The sequence below is a fragment of the Streptopelia decaocto genome (assembly GCF_964273445.1).
Source record: "Streptopelia decaocto genome assembly, chromosome: 12".
Classification (NCBI taxonomy): domain Eukaryota; kingdom Metazoa; phylum Chordata; class Aves; order Columbiformes; family Columbidae; genus Streptopelia; species Streptopelia decaocto.
In genome coordinates this window covers 7,721,204-7,741,154 of record NC_138667.1, presented here as the reverse complement: position 1 = coordinate 7,741,154, position 19,951 = coordinate 7,721,204, and the positions used below count along the sequence as shown (strand labels likewise).

The 19,951-nt window shown below is 44.4% G+C and overlaps 1 protein-coding gene across 1 annotated transcript in view; it reads right to left on the bottom strand.

Annotated features, from left to right (window-relative positions):
* The window catches only part of ADAMTS2 (ADAM metallopeptidase with thrombospondin type 1 motif 2), a gene marked incomplete at its 5' end in the record, with an annotated part of 181,132 nt that extends 162,882 nt beyond the window's left edge, over window positions 1-18,250 (bottom strand). The window contains 3 exon segments of the mRNA XM_082063720.1: window positions 16,644-17,005; window positions 17,998-18,217; window positions 18,221-18,250. Of these exon segments, the coding sequence (XP_081919846.1) occupies window positions 16,644-17,005; window positions 17,998-18,217; window positions 18,221-18,250 (612 nt within the window).
* Window positions 18,251-19,951: the final 1,701 nt, after the last annotated feature.

Sequence of the window (19,951 nt, the reverse complement as noted above, 5' to 3'; positions counted from 1 at the left end):
AAACACGTAAATAGGCAGGACAAATGTAAAAATCTTTATTAAATTCTCTTAAAAATCTACACTTGTACCTATTTCAAAAGGACTGAGGCAGAGAAATATGGGAAAGCTCATCTGGAAAGATATTGAGACTTTGGCTGCAGTTCATTCAGCTTCACAGGGTTCATCACAACAGTTCTTGGCTCTCCTCTCTTCTGTTTTCTTCACTGCTAATGGATACTTTACTATTTAATTAGTGAAGCATGATCCAAATCCCATCAAAGTCAATAAAACTCTTTTCATTAACGTTAATGGCCTTTGGACCAATTCCTGAATTAGTACCATAATCAAATAAAACACCCTTAGGAAAAGAATAGATACAACAAGCTTACACTTTAAAGTACAATGTTAAAACCTTCCTGAGGTTTTTACTTGCTTTAAAGTAAATCTCATTATTGAGCATCTCACAAAAACAGCTGGACAGCCCTTTTTTGCCAGTCTGATTAAAGCATCAGGAGGAATGTAAATGTATGCACTGCTTGGCTGTGAAAAACCTCCCCACAGTTAGGACAGCAAAAGGTGACACGTTCCTGAAGCTGCTCCTGCGGCTGCTGCGCGAGTCCGTGAGGGTTCACCTTGGCAAGGGAGACTGGGCAACAGAGCTGTGTTTCAGGGGCCCTGCCCCCCACCCCTGCTATTTCCCTGGCACCACCTCAGCTGTGCCAGCACAACTACCTGTTGGGCTGCTCTGAAGAAAACGTCACCAACATGATTAACTCGTTAAGGGTGTTTGGCCAGATAAGGTCCAAACCTGACCAAGTGACATGAAGCCTGAAGGAAGCTCTGTTCAGTGTTACACGTAACACAGCTGAACTTCCATAACCACTTCAATCAAATTAGCAGGAGAGCGCAGTGGCTATTTTTATCCTACAGAGAGGAGGCTTTCTGCTCTTAATACCCTAGTCACTACAGAAAGTAATGAACCACAAAGGAAGCAAAATGTTACTATGTAAACAGGGATATTAAACCATCTTCTGATACTTTTGACCCATTTTGGCAATACCAACTGGCTGCACAAAGCCGCTGCATCATTTCTTACATAGCAGCATGCTTTAATTGACCAGCACGCTACATAGCAAAGCTTTTTGCAAAGTTTGACCACAGAAATCACATTCAGAAATCCCCTCCCAGCAGTGCTGACTCAGCGGCAGAGCCACAGAATACTTTTTTAAATTCCCAAAAGCCGAAGCAAAAGAACCAAACCTGTGCTGTTGGTTTGGACGGTGTTTTGTGATTTCACACTAGCCCAGCCTGGCTGCACAGAAGGCTGTGAGACAACTTTCCTTGAAAACAGCTTTGGCAGAATGTTAAGAGAGAAGGAAGACAATTCAGGATGAGGATAAAAAGTGCTTCAGTCCCTTCTGGGCTGGAGCTGTGAGCCCTTCCCATGGAATCGGTCACGACAGCTCTGGAGGGGACTGTCCTGCGGCGCACGGGACGCGTTGCTGACATGCACATGTGGCTCCAGCTCTCTGCTCCCATCTGCCCGCGCCCCCGGGCAGCCCTGACGCACCTTGTGCCGTCACGTGTACTGGCTGGTGAGATGCAAGGAGTTCGGTTTGCTTTCCGCTGGAGTCAGTGTTCCAGCCCTGCCCTGCAGAGCAGCTCTGAGGAGAAATGGGGACATCACTTCTTGCTTCATTCTTCCTTCTAGAGGTACTACTTGTTCAATGAGAATATTCACAGAACAAGGATTATGTTGTGAATAGCCGATAAATATAGTGTTTTCTGCTCATTCCCGCCGCATGGGCCACTCATAACCTATTCTCATCATCTCAGCGCTCCAGTGCCAGGGCTCAGCATCTCGCTCCGCTGACACTGACCAGACGTCTCTAACTGCTTGTGCCTGTGGCCTTTTTTCTGACCCATCCCTTCGTCTCCCCCAAATCACACAGAGACAGTCCCCTCGCTGCTCCAAACACTAAGCTCCTCCGCAGGAACCACAGTGCATTTTTCTGCAGTGAAGGAAGGATTTCCAGCTCGTGAAAAGGAGAGCGCTCCCGCACACCGGCCCAGCAGCAGCCTGCGTGAAGACTTTCAAACAATCTGTGTAGCTCTGGAATTCAAACCCGTTAACTGTGGTAGAGCGCATTAACCACCTCTTGGCAGCAATTTCAAAGATGGCCATTTGCTCCACATTCCTCGGCAAAGAATCAATGCTGACAAGGTCCCTGGCTCTGTGAAGGTGAAGAGTGAGAACCTACAGGCTTGACTATCACCTAGAACCAGCTTCAGGGAGGACATTGAAACAAGGAGAAAGCTGCCTCCACATAGACCAGAAAACACAAATATTGGGGCTAATCTAGCCAGTGCACCGTGCTGCCCTCTGGCACTGCCTAGTGCTTTCATGTTTTAAGAAGCACCAAAAATTATAAATAGTATGTTGGATTACCCGTGCAGTACTCTTCACAGAGTAAGCCTGTTCCCAGAATCAACTATATTGTTCTCTGTAGCTGTCCTCTGATGCTGTGGCCAAATGCAGCAGATCAAGTAGCCCAGGAAGAAAAAAAAAATATAAAAAAGCTCTTTATTAGGGGCTAAGCCAAGTTCCGAGTGATGTTCGAGCTACAATCAATACCCGAAGGGTGTGGAGCAAAGGTAGTTGCCTGCCCACTGCTGCCTCTGTTTTGCCCCCACTGCCACCACTTTACAAGGCTGGGAAACATGGACAATGCCAACTCGCATGGATGCTAAAGAAGCTTGTGGAAACCAGATATTGAATTGCAACGGGACTCTCTGTATCAAACTTCAGGCAATCTGCTCTCCTCCTATGGCCAATGCCAGTGGTGATGGATATTTTTCTGATCAGTATAACAGAACAACTCCAGCAATATTCACTAGGTGGTTCACCAAACGATGAAGTTTAACACAACTTTGCTTAGAGCTTTTTTAAAAGAATGGACAAAAGGCTGGCAAGGTTGCATGGAGCCAAATGGGCAGCTTTATGACAAGATGCTCAGTGTGTGTCTGTGTCACTGTGTTCTGCTCCCTCATGACACAGCAGCATGACAGTGTGAAGCTGTAAGGTCACCTCCTAATAATTAGAAGTAGTTGAAAGTGCAACTCCACTGAAGTATCTCAATGCAATTTTAAAACTTGTCTGAGTTTCCAGTCTGATAGGATGTTCAAGCACTTTCTAATCCATGTTCAGTTGCCCTCTTTCAGTACTAACAACTCCTCCATAAAGCAGCCTACAAAGAGCAGAACTTCCTCAGTGGGGACAGTGGTCAGTCTATCTTCATCGTTCTTTCAAAGGATACTTTAAAGCATCACACAATTTGTCACCAATAGCATATATGACACTAAGCAGCCTTATATATGAGGTTCCGCCTATTATTCTGCCTTTTTCAGTTGAGAATGTGATGTCCTAACAACAAAACAAAATTAAACTTAAGGATTTAGTAGCCTTCTTGCAAATGTTGACATTGTATTAAGTCAAAGCAATGGACTCAGTGGTGCGAAAGAGATATATATAGGATTAAATTTGACCTGATGGGTCTATGACATCAGTGAAAAGCAGTCTTAATATAAACAAATATAAAATTTAAAAATAAAAAGCAAACAGTTTCCCACAGTGGGATAGCTAGAACATACTGTAGCACTTACAAGCAGTGATTCAATATTCCAAAATTCTATCCTTGAGTTAAAGACTGCAGGGAGTTCATTCTGGAAGTGCACTATAAAAAGGGCACAAACACTTCTTAAATCCACAAGTCGAAGCAAACAACTCTTTCAATCACCCCAAAGGAACTCAACATTGCCAGAAGCAGCTAAACCCTTCAAAGACCTAAGCAGATCCATCATGGATGAATTTCGCATTATTAGCATCGTATTTATTCAATAGTTTTGCTAGTGGTGTCATGATTTCTACAGGCTTGCATGATAACATGAAGATGTCACAAAAATTACGTCTGAATGGTAATTGAGAGACAGGAAGCCGTGAGGTCTCCAGTAAGCCTACACCTTGTGTCTTCAACCCATCTGCCCACTCGTGACCAAGGACTCTCAGAACCTTCAAAGACACCAGGATCCCTGGTCTCTTCTTCCAATGCATTTCATTATTTACAAGCATGTAAACAAATCCTGAATATGTTAAAGAAATCTCATGTTAATAGCATATACACATTCAGGGATCTTGTGTGTCCTGCTGCCTCACAAGAATCAGTGTATCTCTGTGCAAATGATGGTACCCTATAACCCAGACTGCTGGAGGAGGGCATGTCACCAGAAGAGTGTGAAAACATCTAATTACCTAAGGCTAGGTCCTCAGCTAATGCAAATTGACAAAGCTCCCAGAAATCCATGGAGACACGATGATGCAGATTAGCAGGGGTTTGGCTCACTATAATTGAATAGACCCAACTTCTAATTTTCCCATTTAGTGACAGATTGTTGGAATCCTGACCACTAGAATCTCAGAGTGCAATGGGGAGTTGAAATGACATTGCATCAGAGAAAGTAAACTCCAGTTCGGCTGAAAGAGTATTCGCAATCCAGGAGTTTCAATTAGCTGTTGCTGAGTTATCACAAAAGTCTGTTGAACAGATGTGCAATTAGAGTTTTTCTCATGTTCCTCTCCCTTATGATTTGGGGTTTTTTGTTGGGGTGGGGGGAGGTGTATTTGGCATTTCGGGGTTTTTTTGCGAGTGATGCTATTTTTACTGAGGTCAGAGCTAGTAATCTCAGATAGGCAGAGAAAGCTCTTCCCACCCCCGTGTCCTCAGCAGTGCAGAAGCCAAGAGTGACAGTTTCAGAAAGCAGGAAAATCTTTCTCCTTTCTGGCTCCATCTTCATAGGAGGAAGGAGACAGCAGAGCTGTCAGAATGAGCCTGCAAATTCAAGGCAGCTGGAATTGCCTCATCCTCCTGGCATGGACAAGAGGAGGGTTTCTCCTGATCCCTCCCCCTGGCTTAATGCATCACCTCTTCTGTGGTGGGGATGTGGTGTGAGGCAGAAGGGGAAGAAGGTTTAGCAGGGCTATTTCAGTTTTAGAAGCATGCAGTTCTGTTCCGTTCTGTTCCATCCAGCATATGCACTTGAGCCGCTGTTCCTCACCTCCCTCCCCAGCACCAGGGGACAGAAAACAAGGTGAAAGACAAGGCTATGATGTGGAACACTCCATGGCCTGCTTTTTGTCCCATTTTCTTTGCTAATCAGCCTGCCCATGCAGGGCCGAACAAAGCCAGTGAAACTAAACACACTTCAACAGCTTTGGAACAAACCCAAAGATCGGCTACTTGCCATGGGACCTCCCAGGCCTGTATGCAAAATGACACTGGACCATGACACAAAAATTGACATAGGTCTACTTGTTCTGTGTGATACTCTGTTTAGATAAATGCATTATACTATATTTTCATAGGTTCAGCATTTTTATTCTATTTACATGGTGCATATGATTATGGTTAGCCTTAATTTGACTGCAGTGAACTAACAAGTTTATTTTCATAGTAAATTCATTACCCTTTCCTACTGAGGAGTTTAAGTTGATTCAAAACATCTTGTAAGTTGTCTTGTCTTTCTTTGCTTGTCTATTACTTATCCAGACTGAGCTTCATATTCCTCTTTCAGAGTGGTAAATCATCCTTTGATTAATCACATTTTTACACTTACTGCTTATGTCAGCCTTAATGTGCCTTAACTTTGCAAATAAATGCAATATTGACAGACAGCTCTAGCATTTATTTGGGGATTAAACGTTTTGGTTTACTGATGAATGGTGGATCTGCCAGTTTCACAATGAAATCTAAAACCATTAGAAAATTCTGATTTCAAGCTTTGTTATAAATCTGAAATCAATCCAAATTAGTCTCTATAACTTCTTCATCTCTAAGCTCATATTGGTGTTGAACTGAGGTGATCTAAAATTTGTGCTTCTGGGTCTTGGGGTTTTTTTGTTCCCATTAGGTAAAATATTGTGACCTTAGGTAGGTTCACGCTGTTCTACAGAGAGGTGTTTTGAAAAGTTTCAAAGCCATATTTTTATCTAGCTATTACTTACTTTAAGTATATGAAAATTTTTAGACATTTTCAGCCTTCCAAGTTTCACAGCCTGCCAGCTTCCAATATTACTACTGTCACGTGAGAGAACGTTGGCACATGAAAGACTCTTGGCCCGGCTCAGCTGTCTTCATCATCAGGTAGTGATTTATTTCTCAAAGACTGTTTTTTAAATACATTCTGTTTTGCAGAATGCTTTCCAAACAACATCTCTCACATTCCTTCCACAGCTCCTCTGCTTGGGGAAAGAAATAAGCCTAGCAATTTTAACACACTAAAGAATCAAGAACTATATTCTTCTGCATATGAGTTGGATGAACATGATTTACCCAAAAGCCATGATTTAAAACAAATAAAACCACTATTAAAACAGTAACCACAGCCTGTGCTGCCACCTATCCTTAGTTAATCTCTGCGTTTTCTGCAGGCTCTTTTTCTGCTTCGGAACTACAGGCTCTGTCCTGCAGACAGGTCTGTCCCTCAACTGATATGATGGCCATGGGCACAGGGTACCAGCCTTGGGGGCCACACACTTGACCATGGGACAACATGCAAGATGCATCTGCTTAGGGCAGGTATCAGATGCCAGGTTCTGTCTTTTGCACATAACGCCAGCAAAATTAGCAAGTCTTTGAAGTAAAATCTGTGCTTTCACCCCTTCCCTTCTAGATTCTATCATTTTACCTTATTTTTATTAAAATTTGAATGGTTTATCACTATGTTTAGCTCTTGAAATGTTTTTACTCCCAAGAACACAAGTCTTTTCTTTCCTGTTGGACTTGCCATATTATTTTGACTTACTGCACAATACTCATTATATCATGCCAAAAAGCACATGTTCAGAAGCACTTGAAAAAGAAACCCCACCTACAGACCAAACTGTGCAAGAGTAGCACCGAATCCAGAGTCCCTGTCCTTCGGGGTGCACAGTGCGAAGGCGCCTCGGGGTGGGTTTGCCTAAGGGGACTAATCCATGCCCAGAGCTCGCCTGGATGTGCTGGAAGCTGCTGCTGCAGCCCAGCAGCCCCCACAGGACACAGGGAGAGCCGGGCACCAAACAGGGATGCCAAGGCACCACAGCAGGGTGAGAGATCTGCACTCGGGGCTCCTGCAGAAACTTGCTGTGTCGGATACAAAATCCAATCACTCCTGCCATTTCATAGACTGCTTCTTGTAAGTACTGCAAGTGTAGGGGGAAATTAAAAAGGTCAGGAAAGACTGCTGGCCAGCCCTCTAGTTAGCCACGCAGGTTCCTCTCCACACATGTCAACTTCATTATTCTTACAGCAGTAGTAAATCAGAAAACACATTAATAAAGGCTTAAGGGCTCAGGGTCTACATCAAGATGTGGCACTGTGCCATCCTAAAACCTCAGAAAGATATTTTGCTTTTATGTCTTTTATAGACCAGTTTAAACGCTGACCATATGCCGGGTATTCCCTTCTATTTTTCTTGCTTCAAAAATCTTGTATAAATAGTTCACCTTCATAAAAGGGCAATAAAAGCAGCAACCTATAGTCAATATACCTAGTAAAGAGAAATAACTTAAATGCATTCAATTACTTCTGTCCAGTTACAGGTAGAAGGAGCTCGTCTTATCCACAAAGACACCAATGATGTTTACCGACTCTTTCTCATTACAGGATTAGTAGGTTTCATGCTTAATTTCAGTAGCAAATAGATCATAATCTGTCCCCTGAGGTCCACAGGCCTAGAGGTTAAATGCTGGGAAAAAGTGGTCTGACCATATAATGAAATTCAAACTCAGAGGAGGCAACTATAGGAAAAGTTGAAAGGAATAACAGTAGGAAGGAAGTTAAAGTAGCTTTATTTATAGCTCACCACATCTATAGAAAAGTGATAATATGGTACTTTGCAAGTGTAAGAGTCAGAAAGCACCATGGAACCTGGGCAATTTCAGCCTCTGAATTCTCCATGGAGAGCTGTACGAGTGAAGAATTAATTGTATTTATTTATTTGGAATATAAAGGTCACAAGAGCAGCAATAGAGAAGCAAAATATTAAATTTGACATAAACCAATACAAAGGCAATAAGAAACAATATAAACCTGAAGGGAATGCTGATAAACTATAACACACTTAAGATACCAAGACCAAAGAGTTGATAGCAAGTTGTACAAATGGGACTTCAATTTTAGCAAGGAAAAGTTTTGGAAAACAAACAGATGAGTAGAAAGAGTCCTACAGGAAACATGAAGGGAAAAAATTTAAAAAAGGCAGCGAGTATATAAATTAGTGGTCATGGCAAGTTCTCTCTGTGGGATCAGAGAGGTTAAAATGATACTGAGGTCACCGCGTTCAGTGACGGAACCTCCCCCCGAGAGGGGCAGCCAGCCCACGTAACACACCAGTGGACACAGGAGACAGGAGAGATCCCCATCTCTCGCTTTGCTTTCACCATTCAGCAACTTGCATGTCCCTCCCCCTGCTTCTCTCACCCTCCCTTCCACCATCAGAATGACTTTTCTCCTCCCCATGGCAGCAAACTTCACTCCTTTCTCTGATCCCGTAACACTCCTCCAGTGCAGGTGGAATTTTACTGCAAAGTACAAAAACCAAAACAAAACAAAAAGCAAAAGCAAGCAGAGCTACAAAGTGGAAAGCCCGTCATCCACAGAGCAAAACAACAAGCTGGTCCAAAGCTGCACTCTCAACTTCTGATGCTCAAAGGCACAAGTCAAGCTCCCTTAAACAGACCTGTTTCAAAATCACAAGAATAAGGATATGGCTTTGCAATACAGCTGGAGTCTATCTGATACCAAAGGAGCAATCTCACGTTTCTCCTCAAGCCCAGCTGAGGGCATTCCCACTTTCACCCCTTCGCCTATAAAAATGTTCACCTCACCTCACAGAGAACCAGTTCAAGCAGCTAAACCGGGAGGCAGCAGCCCACTGGTTTGGTTTAACAGCTGGCGGAGGCTGAGGAGTGCTGGAGCAGGGCAGAACAGGCGCACGGGACGAGGAGCAGCCAGGGGAACAGGATTACCCCTCTCAGCAGCAATGAGGTGTTAAGAGAGACTTGTCTGTACAGTAAAATAACACCTTCAAAACAACATACTTGGGGTGATTTTCACCAGTCTGCTGATTTTTGAGACCTCAAGAAACACAACTTGCACCTCTCTGTTTTTTCTTTGAGGGAAACTCTTACTTAAAAACACTTACTTTAAATAGAAAATAGTTACTGAGAAGAAAAAGTTTTAAAAAAATTAATGCTGAGAGTCACACTTAGCGCTCCAGAAACTCCAGATTTGAGGAAAGTACCAGACATTCTGAGACCTGAGAATAACTCAGAAGATCTATAGCAGAGACTGTGATTTAGATATGAGGCAGCAACGTGCTCTTCAGCACTTGAAGAGGACACTCTTCTTTTCAGTGTTACAGTTTAATGGAATGGTGCTGAAAATAGCATGTGAAATGTGGGCCTTTCATTTTGCAGACTATTAGAACTGGGAACCCGCTGTGTCAAGACTCTGCAAACAAAGATGAATTTAAAACACACACAGATAAAGGGGCTAAAGACACCAGATCTGATGTGTTAAAGAACTTACTGAAACTTCGGAAGAAGGAAAGCAATAAAGGGAGAAGGTGATCTGAAAAAGTGGGTGTGCACATCAGAGCTATTCCCAGGAAGCAAATTAAAGGCTGTGCAGGCCCCTACAACAGACTGAAGACCTGCTCCTTGAATGTCTTTTTTAATCAGACCCAGTGTGAGAAATGTCCTAGTGTGCAATTAATTGTACTTAAGTAATGGCATGACCTGCTTACAAAGCAACAGCCACTATTAATAAAAAGTGCTCAGAAGTAGGTCAAATAAAATACTACTGTCATCTGTAGAGAAAAGGTCCTGCTCCACGCAACAGCTGGTATCCTGGTTAATCCAAAAAACAAATCCCAACCTTCTGTAGCAAAAGGTAAACATGTAATGAACTCAAAATATAGGAATGACTTGCCATTTGCAGGAATCTGGACTATTAAATTCTCAGAGAATACTGGAACACCTTGCCACACCATGAGGAAGCAGTGAGCTGGTATCTAAGTCATCTGATAGCATTTTTCAAGGGACACACCTCTGGAAACTGAAGAGGGACAAACTTCTCAAAATAGGTGTTCTGCTTACCCCAGAAAGTAATTATGACCTTATCAAAATTAGTTCTATATTTAGATCTTTCAAGATGGAAAGTAGAAGGAGCCATTAGGCACATTTTCTTGGATGTATGTGTGTAATATTCTCATTGGAAAATTAGTTCTTGTGCGGTCAAAGAGAACAGTACAGCTGAGATACTACCACAATGAGGACAAGGCAACACAAGGTCAAACAGGACATAAGGAAATACCTATCTTTTTTTCCAAAGGCCTACAACATACCACAAGGATATCGGTTTTGATCGCCTGAGGATATTCTGTCCATATGGTGTCCACCTGTACGTTGTAGAAAATGACTTACTCTGCTCTCAGTTGAAATGCAGGTGAGATGATCCATGCACAGCAGACGCAGAGGGAAAAAGAAAAAAAGCAGTGCTTACTGATGACAGAGTGTCTTTTAAGGACAACAGAATGAGGTTAATTTACTCCACTTAGAGGCTGAATCATAGTGTTTACGCTCTGTGTTTCAGACTATAACTTTTAAAAGGCAAAGTCTCTACAATTCACGCAGCAGCAGGGGCTGTCCATCTGGGCTAGTGGTGGCCATGGACATCAATAGTAGAAACCCAGGGAATGGGTTATGAACCAAAGTCTTTGTCCTGTGAATATCTATGGATATGCTTGAGTGTTAGGCATCAAAACAGCTCCATTGCTTTCTGTCAGGCAATGTAGGACTTTCCTACCATGTGTGGATGTGGATGTGCAGTCAGGCTCTGCCAGTGCTAGAATATACATTCATGCTGGGCTTAAACATGCAGAGACCCAAGCTGAATTCAAAAGATGATGTGGACTAGTGGAGATCCCACACTAACCATCTGCAGAGGAAGGGCCCATGTTTTCTTAAAGAGAATGGCTTTTAAATGTTGTTCTTTGCTGTCATAGGAATTATTTGCATTTCTCCTGCTACTGTATTATAGTTCTACTTGTCCAAAATGAAAAAAGCCCACAGTCGTTTTTGCCATTATACAACAAAAAACCCAGATGGCAATTTTGGTATGATTTTGTTTTAATTTAAAGAGAAAATGTTCCCAAATGAAGAGATTATATATGCCAAATTTTAATCCACTAAAAATGGATTCAACCTGATCATAATGTAAATGCTAAGAACCTAGCATACAAAGAAGAATTACTAGACTTATTGTAGCAGGCATCTGTTTTAACTGTCAGGCACTCGACCTGACCAGACTTTGAAGACAATATCGTGCTACCTCGAGTTCTGCTTTTTTGCTACATCACAAAGCAGTATAATCCAAAAAACAGATAAAACAGAAACAGAACTAAATTGTAAATCCATATGAAAGCAGATGGATGTCTAAAAGGAAAAATAACACAGTTATATAAGCATGTGTGTTTTCTCATGGTGTATTCACTGTGAGCAGATCCTTCACCCTCTCTTTCGGGCAAATTACACAATCCACCTATGGTGAGTTGGATTCAACCTCAGCTCACTTCCAGGAAAGCACCACTGTCGGAGAGGTATTTAAGAATATAACTTTAAAACTCACTGACTTCAAAGAGCTCAAGCTCATGCTCAAATTCAAGCAAGATTATACTCAACAAGGACAGATTTCACAAGGTGTTTAAATGTCTTCAGGAATGCAGGGAACGTGGTAGGAGGGAGGAATATTCCCCCAGGAAGGAGAAGGGTGGGCATTTCACACGGGTGGTTTGAATTGCCCTCAGGAAACACCACTGACTGAATCTGGAACCTGGGTTCCTACATTTACAATTTACATGATGTGCTAAAAATTAGAGTATAATAATACTTCCTCGTAAAATTAAGACTGCAGAAAAAAAAAAAATCCATTAACTGATTTTAAAACAGTGAGGCAAATACGAACAATACAAATAATATATAACCAAGCTTTGAGACAACTGACAGATATACACTGACATTGACAGTAGTCAAAGCACCAGTCAGTCCGTGAAGATTCCCCACTGGCGAGTAAAGTGAATGTATCGCCATAAACCCAACCAGGGCAGCCCAGTACTACAGTTACTATTAGTTCTGGGCATGAGTTTAAAAAGCATTGCTGGCTTCCCAAGCATTTCTAGAAGAAATAGCATCTGGGCAAGCAGCCAGGCACCAGGCTCCTCTCAAACAGCTTGTGAGGGTTGTTACAGCACACAGTAAAGACTGAAATGTTGTAGAGCAAACCCTGCCTATCTCATCACATAAAAAGAAACACTTCTGTCCATTATACTGGTAAGGTGACTATGGCTTGGTACCCCGAGACAGGTAACACTTACGGTTCCATAAGGAAACATACAACCATAAATGTCCTGAATAGCTTACTTTCTATATGCCTACTCCTAATAACTTCCCATTTTAATGACAATATAGTGAAATGTTTGGACAGCTGATATTGTAACTTTTTTAAAAAGAAGAGGATTATACTAATGAAGCAGAGCTAAAGCATCATGTCGTGTTATTGAAACTGATGTTCCTCTGTTTGCTTCAGCGGGTGCTACATCATACTGATTATTCAACCTGAAGCTGTGATCCTCAGCCTCTTAGGTTCCTGTCAGTGAGTCTAACTGCACTGCAGCCTAATTTAATCACGTGCTCATTATCCATATCAAAAGTGGTGTTTGTATTGTGTTCCTCCTGTATATGCTTGTGTTTAAGCACACATTCTAGCCCACAGACTACGAATGGTATGAGGAGACTGGCAGAGAGTTTATGTCTCTAAAGTTCCCACAACCAAATACTGCCACTCTGTCAACCTGAAGAAGACATTTTTGGCACATCTGCCTCAGTCATTGCACAAGTATTTATTAAAATAAGACATTCAGATGCATGAAGAGTTCTACAACAGCAGGTTCATCTGCTGGGCGAAGAAAAGGAGTTCCCATAGTTAAGGCAATAATATAGAAGGGCTACCATGATTCTAACTCTTTACTGTTTTATGGCATTTTTACAGCCTCCAAGCTCTTCTCCTTCACAAGTAACCCTTGGAAAGGACAGCCAGCTCCCTCATCCTCCAACTGCGTCCACAAGTAAGGACCTGGCCAAGGACCAAGAACATACTCAAAGTGCAATATCCTCCACAGCAGCCTGCAGGCCACTGACAGCTGAGCATGCTGGCTCTGCCGCTCACTGGAAAATTAGTTTGAATGCTATCATGCCAGCCAAGATGATACCAAGTTGTTCAGAGTGTTTTTATCTTAAGTGGGAAAGCTATCACAAAATTTATTTGTATATGGTAAAAATCATATCCATAATTCAGAGAGCTGTTTAAAAAAGCTATTGATTAGCTTTAACTTCCCAGTGATTTGCAAAGACTCATTTCAGCTCTGAAAACATACCTAGATTGCACACTTCAGAAGTTCTCTTCATCTGTCTCTGATTCGATTTTTAGGTCAATAAAACTAATGTCATTGACTTCTGCTACAGAAAACTGAGGGGACCAAAACTAACTGTGTATCTTTTCAATGAGGGCAGCAGATAATTCTGTATAAGCATTCACTGTACTTTTTTGTTTCTTAGAATTATTGTCAATTAAAAAACTTCATCATTTATAGTACAGTTCAAAAATCTGTTCACAGACCTCCTATTTTCATGTAAATGCCTTCCAACAACTTCTCATTTTGGCAATACCAACACCACCAGACAGACTCTTCTCAGATAATAATTGGAAAATAAGACAGAGCTGGCAGTAAAGTGCAAACCAAAGGGGATGTTCAGAGGAAATAACATCAGAAGTTGGCAAGGTGGCAGATGCATTCATGGACTTGAACCAGATTCAGTCAACAAAAGTTTGCCATGTAAAGATCAAACTATGAAACTTCGATTCAAATATGATTTCAACCCTAACGTCTGGATGCAAAAGCTGGAAGCCCACCAGATGTCAAACCACCTTCAAAAGCAAACCCTTCAAAAAAATGCTCTAGGACTTGTCAGATGACAACTCAGGTGTCACAGAGCTCCACCATCCCTATCTTCAGAGTAATCTAGAAAAGGAGGTGGAAATACTTGAGATACGATAGAAACACTGTCCATAGCATGTATGTTGTTAAGCAACTGAAAGGAAATCCATGATACTACTGAATTTCTCCACTGAACTAAACTAGGTGCGAAGAACAAAATGGACATGGAAAACTAGTTGAGAATAGACTTGTCCATGTTTTCATTCACATCTGAGGCACCAATAATAACATACAGCCCAGCGATCTCTAAGAATGCCCTGTTAGCAATACATTGCTCCAGAACCTCTTCAATACTCCTTGCAAACACAAGAAATAAAAAGGTAAATCAAGAGACGGTAAAGTGCAGTATTAACTTCAGTGGGTTAGTTACTCTTTAGTGCTTCCCATGGACCAGTGGCTTTTGGGGAACCACTAGTACAATTTTTTTGGAGTTGGTGTAATTCTGTTGGTATCTGTCTTAAACTCTCCCCCCACAAGCAAGAAAGAAACGGCAATGGAGGGAATGGGTAGAGATGGAACATGGTACCCAAGGGACTGCAGTGCAATTTCTTGTTCCACAACTGATTTACTGAACAATCTCAGGGAAACCATTACAGCCAGATGCTTAAAGGTATTGAGGTAATGCTTCTTGCAGGAAGGCATCAGTGACCTGGGCTGAAAACAAACATGGTCCCTGCCCTGCAACATTTACAATGTGGGTACACACTGGAGGAAACAGTAAATCATTTCCAAATGTATTAGCAGAGTCACAGAAGTCGTAGTGACATGCAAAAACCAGCGTGACATCCAGATTAGAATATGGCAGCTCCCGCGCTTGACCAACTCTCCTACTTCTTCTAACGAAAAAACGAATGCTGGCAAGATGCAGGCACACAGGTTGTGGAGACAGGTTGAAAATTCAAATTATTTTTGTAGCTTTCTGGATTCTAGCCATTTATGAGTGCCATGCCTGGCTTCAATCCTTTGCATTTGAGAAATTACAAATGCTTAAAGAGCAGCATTGTATAAACACTGTCATTTACATATACAACATGAGGCCTTGAACCTTTAGAGTCTTATCCATACTTTGCCTTTAACTCCTGTTATATTTTATCGTAATTCACTTCTCCAAATATAAAGAGTCCACACTGGCTAATGCTGGGAGGAAGAAGAACAAGCTCCCCCGCTGCCCTTACGGTCAACACCTGTGCTGGCGAGCAGAGCAGGAGGCGAGCAACAGCCAGCAACAGGATCTTCCTCAACCTTCCCGCACAGCTGGACACAGAAGCTTTGGCTCCACCCCAGTTCTGTAGCACCCTGCACATGTAAATTTTGCCTTATTCAAAACGATCTTTGCTGGGCATGGGCAGAGCAAAGAACTACTGTCTCCTCACCAGAGGCAGGCCTGCAGGCTCACGCTCTGCTTTCTGCGTCGCTCCTCTTGCTCAGTCCTGATGTTCCTCTTGCCCTCAGACAGCTGCCCACATCAAACAATTGCAACATGAAAACCTCCTTCTCAAAACAGGAATGCACATGGCTCAGAGAAACCACAGGAAAGGAAAGAGTAAGTGGAAAAGTATTTGATTCCCTTCCATTCACAGAGAGCCAACATACTATCTCCATACATGTTATCTTCCTGGCACGGCAAAAGAACAACTTTCTATGACTAAATAAATAGAAATACAACTGACGCATACTGGCTTTCTGTGCAGAGAACAGAATGCATTAAAATTAAGTAATCTCAAAATTACTAATTCTAAAGGGTATAGCAAGAAAATATGGGCTGGATAAACTGTTCATTATAAAAAATATAGCCCTTTACTCACTAAACAAATTGCTGTGCAGTACTTACTGTTCAAATGATAGTATGACAGTTTAGGACATCAGGGACAAACAGTTATAATTTGACAGCTGAACATGCACTCCAGAATGCAAAGCTGCAGCAACTTTTAAAACACACAGCCTTGCAAAATGTATCACAGGGAGCTGTTCTGCTTATAAAACTCAAACTCTTTTGCGACTTTCCATCAATCTCTTGATTAGGCAATGAAACTCACCAAGTGAAAGATCCATGTAAACAGACTCTGAATATATTAAAATTTTCCAGGGCAAAACCATATTTTACCTATCATACTTGTTTCCAGGGCAGTCTGGCCCATTATTCAACTCTTCTAAAATTTCCCTTTGCAGCCTGAAAGTGAAAAGTGGAAGAGGATGCCGAGAACATGCCATTTCATCCTGTCTTTCAAAGTCTCCAACACTTAAGCAACTTTACCACAAATCAACATCAATCCTGGTTTCAGCTGCTCTGTTCCAGAGTAGCTACCACAAGGCATGTGCTCAAAGTTCTAGTGCCACTGTCTGTAAAGAAGTGCTTGGTGCAGCGCTGCTATTCCCACACAAGGGAACATTAGTTAATTTGCATTCACAGTTACCAGATGAGGTGTGAGTTTCTGACAGTCCACACATTTTATATTTAAAGACTCTAGGAAATTAATGTCATTATCTTCAATATAATAACAAAAGTAACTTACCAGCCCATCACAATTGCTGATAGCGACTGAAGCATTTGGCAAATCAGTGATATCCCCAACATAGAGGCAATTCCCATAGAGAGGTTCAATGTGAGTCTCATCAGAGTCCTCTTGCCATTCAACTGTTGCTCCGGGGGCCACGAGCCTGGAGTTTGGCCGCAACCTGAAGTGAAACTCTCTTCCAAAAACAGTGACATTGTAAAATATTTGCTCATTTGCTGCTTCATGTTGTAAGTCCTCCGCAGCTCTCCTGAAGCGTGCTTTTGGCGGTCCAGACACCAGGTGGGATAGGAACCTGCCCTCTGAATCGGTGCTGGTGGGGATGACAAGGCTGTATTCCTCTATATTCCTCAGAATCGGATCTTTACAGAGAGAAAGCAAGAGAGAGAGATACTAAAACTAAACATATCCTGGTGCCACAGGATTTTTATTCCATTATTCATTAGCACAGCAGACACTTACATAAGGCAGATGGACACTGCACTTTGTACAGGCACTTCATTCACCAGCATGAAGTGTGCAGAGTTCATTCAAACTTGCCTTTTGCTCCCCAAAACGCCAGACGGCAGCATGAGCCTCCCCACCCAGTCGGGATCCCACACTCCAGCCCATGCAGCGAGGTCCTGCCACCCTTTGCCCACCCAGACGGGACCCCGCACCCCTCCCCGCACCCCTGCCCACACGGTCGGTGCCCGGGTCGCCCTGGGAGCTTTGGCGCTACCCGGGTGGCCAGCGAGGATAAGAAGGGCTTATCCACTCCGGGACTGCTCGGAGGGACACGGTTAAGGGCTTAGTGTGCAGGTAGGAAGCCTGCAAGGGGCAGGCACGTCCTTCAAACTACCCCCGGTGCCGCGGGGTTGAGTCGACCGGTGATGGGAACGCCACGGGCAGCGATCGGCAGCGGGAGCCCCGGGAGTTTTGGACGGCGGCGGTGGCCGGGGCAAGAGGAGGAGGAGGCAAACGAGCTGCCATGTGCTTCATCCCGCACGGGGATCTCCAGGCACCGAGCCTTGCCCTCCAGCCCGCTGGGGCTCGGCCCCTCCGCGGGGCAGGCAGCAGGCGGCCGCGGGGCTGCGGGCACCGGGGTAGCGCTGTCACTGCCGGCAGGGCTCCCGCGTCCCTTCCCCGCCGGCGGTGCGAGTGCCCCTGTTCTCGACCCCGTCCCTGCCTGCCGCTTGCAGGAAACAACTGGAAACCCGGCAAAAGTAGCCTCAGAAGAAGTTCAAGGGGAGCGGAAAGCCGCGGGTCGACGAGTAGCGACTTCAGACGGGCGGGCTGCAAAGACACCGGCGGCGGGGCAAGGCGAGCAGCCCAACGGCGGCGGGGCGGCCGCGGCGGCTCGGCGGAGACCTACCTCTGTCCCCGGGGCGCCGCAGGGCGCCGGCGGGCAGGGCGAGCGCGCAGCAGAGCAGGACGCAGGCGATGCCCGCCGGAGGGTCCATCGCGGCGGCCCCGGCCCGACGCGGGGGCCGGCGCCGGGGCTGCCCGCAGCCGGCCGAGCGCCGCGCCGCCCGCAGCCGGGGCGGGCCAGGAGGCAGCCCCGCTCCGCGCCTCTCCACGCCGCTCCGCGCCGCTCAGCGCTGCCCCGCGCCCCGCCGCCCGCGCATTCGCCCAGCTGCAGCCGCAGCGGCAGTGGCGGCCGCGCTCCCGGCTCGCAGCGAAGCAGAGACACCAGGAGGCGGCGGGGGTATAATACTGGAAACACAGGGCGTGCAGGAGTGAAGTCAGGCTGATTGACAGAGGCGCTGCCACACGGCGCAGCCGGGCCGAGGGGAGCGGGGACTGCCCGCCCCGCCGCCCCGCCGGGCAGCCCCGAGCACCGCACCGCCCCCGGGGGCCGCCCGGCTCCGCCGCCGGGATTCCCCGCCGGGACCTTCCCGCGCCCCGGAGCGCGACGGAATGGGCTCCGGGACCGGGGGTGGGAGTTGGCCAAGAGCGTTTTGTAGCAAAAAGGAACATACACGTCCCATACCGGCCCTGCCGCCGGCCTCGGAGCCCCCGAGCGCTGGGGCAGCGGCAGCTATCGAGGCGGTCCCGGCTCCGGTCTGTGGATCCACATGGAAACTGGTGGCCAAAAAAAACCAGAGCCACGCTAGGCAAACTGAAGGCACTGCGACATGAGTTTTGTTGGAGTCTTGGGTTTGCCATTGAAAGCAAGTACCCGAATGGAAAAAGTGCCACCAACATGGGCAAACCATGACCAGAGATCTTTATCGGACCAAATAAATCACTCTAAGCAGCCATTTCAGGGGAAAAATTGCTTGGACTATTTGCTAATAAGACTGAAATTACTTGCTGAAAGGCCATCTTACATTAAAAATCTGCAAACGTAGAGATAGACCCTGAAAGCATTCAGGAATACTATAAATACAATATAGAGGAAGATTCTTAAAAATAATTAAATAATCGAGAGTGGCCTTTATGGAAAAAAACAAGTTATATTTGTTTCCATATGGCCAGGATAAATGCCATAACGCTTATTCCTTACAGATAATGTACATATTTACTCAGCTGTTACATTATTGGGATCATTTGCTGTTTTCATCACTTGACTCTCTAACCTTGCAGAACCCAGCAGCCCCTCCTGTGCTCTCCCTTGTCCTCAGCAGCCACGGCCAGACCCTCCAAAGCCAGACTCGCCCTGTGTCTTCATGTGTCCTACCCCTCTGCAAATTCCCATGCAATGGCTTCCTGCAGGAAGCTGGTCCTCTGCCAAGGAATTTTCCTGGGTATCCTTAGCTACTCCTGCTCCTTTATGACTAAGGGTCCAATTATTGCTTTCCACCCCTATATTATGGACACAAGAGAAGGGTATAGAAGAAAAATAACAGCTAGCTAGTACTGCTTGGTGCCAGTGACGGGGTTTTACAGACCCCAGGCTCGATCAATAATGGCAGTATATGATTTTCTGCTTGCTTCATGTGTTGCTCTGGTTTGGTTTTCCCATTTTTTTAGGTTAAGGATAAAAAGGGAAAGATTATTCTGAATAACGGAGTAGATCAATTTGTACATTGCAGTCAAATACCCCTTTTCTTTCTAAATGACCTCTGCTTGGGATTGCTGTCTGCACCAGAATTCTCTCAGTTCTTCCTTTTGCTTTATTTTTCTGTTGGCTCATTTTTTGTTTTGTTTTGTTTGTGATTCCAAATTGAGCAGCTTCTCTTACTTAAAATCTCATGTACTTTCATCAGCACACAGCTGGTAAAGTTCCAACTTCATTTTTATTGGACTTGTATTTTAAGCTGATGATGTGGCTTTTTAATGTTCCATCCATCCCATCCTGCTCAAATTGAAATAACTTCTGCTCG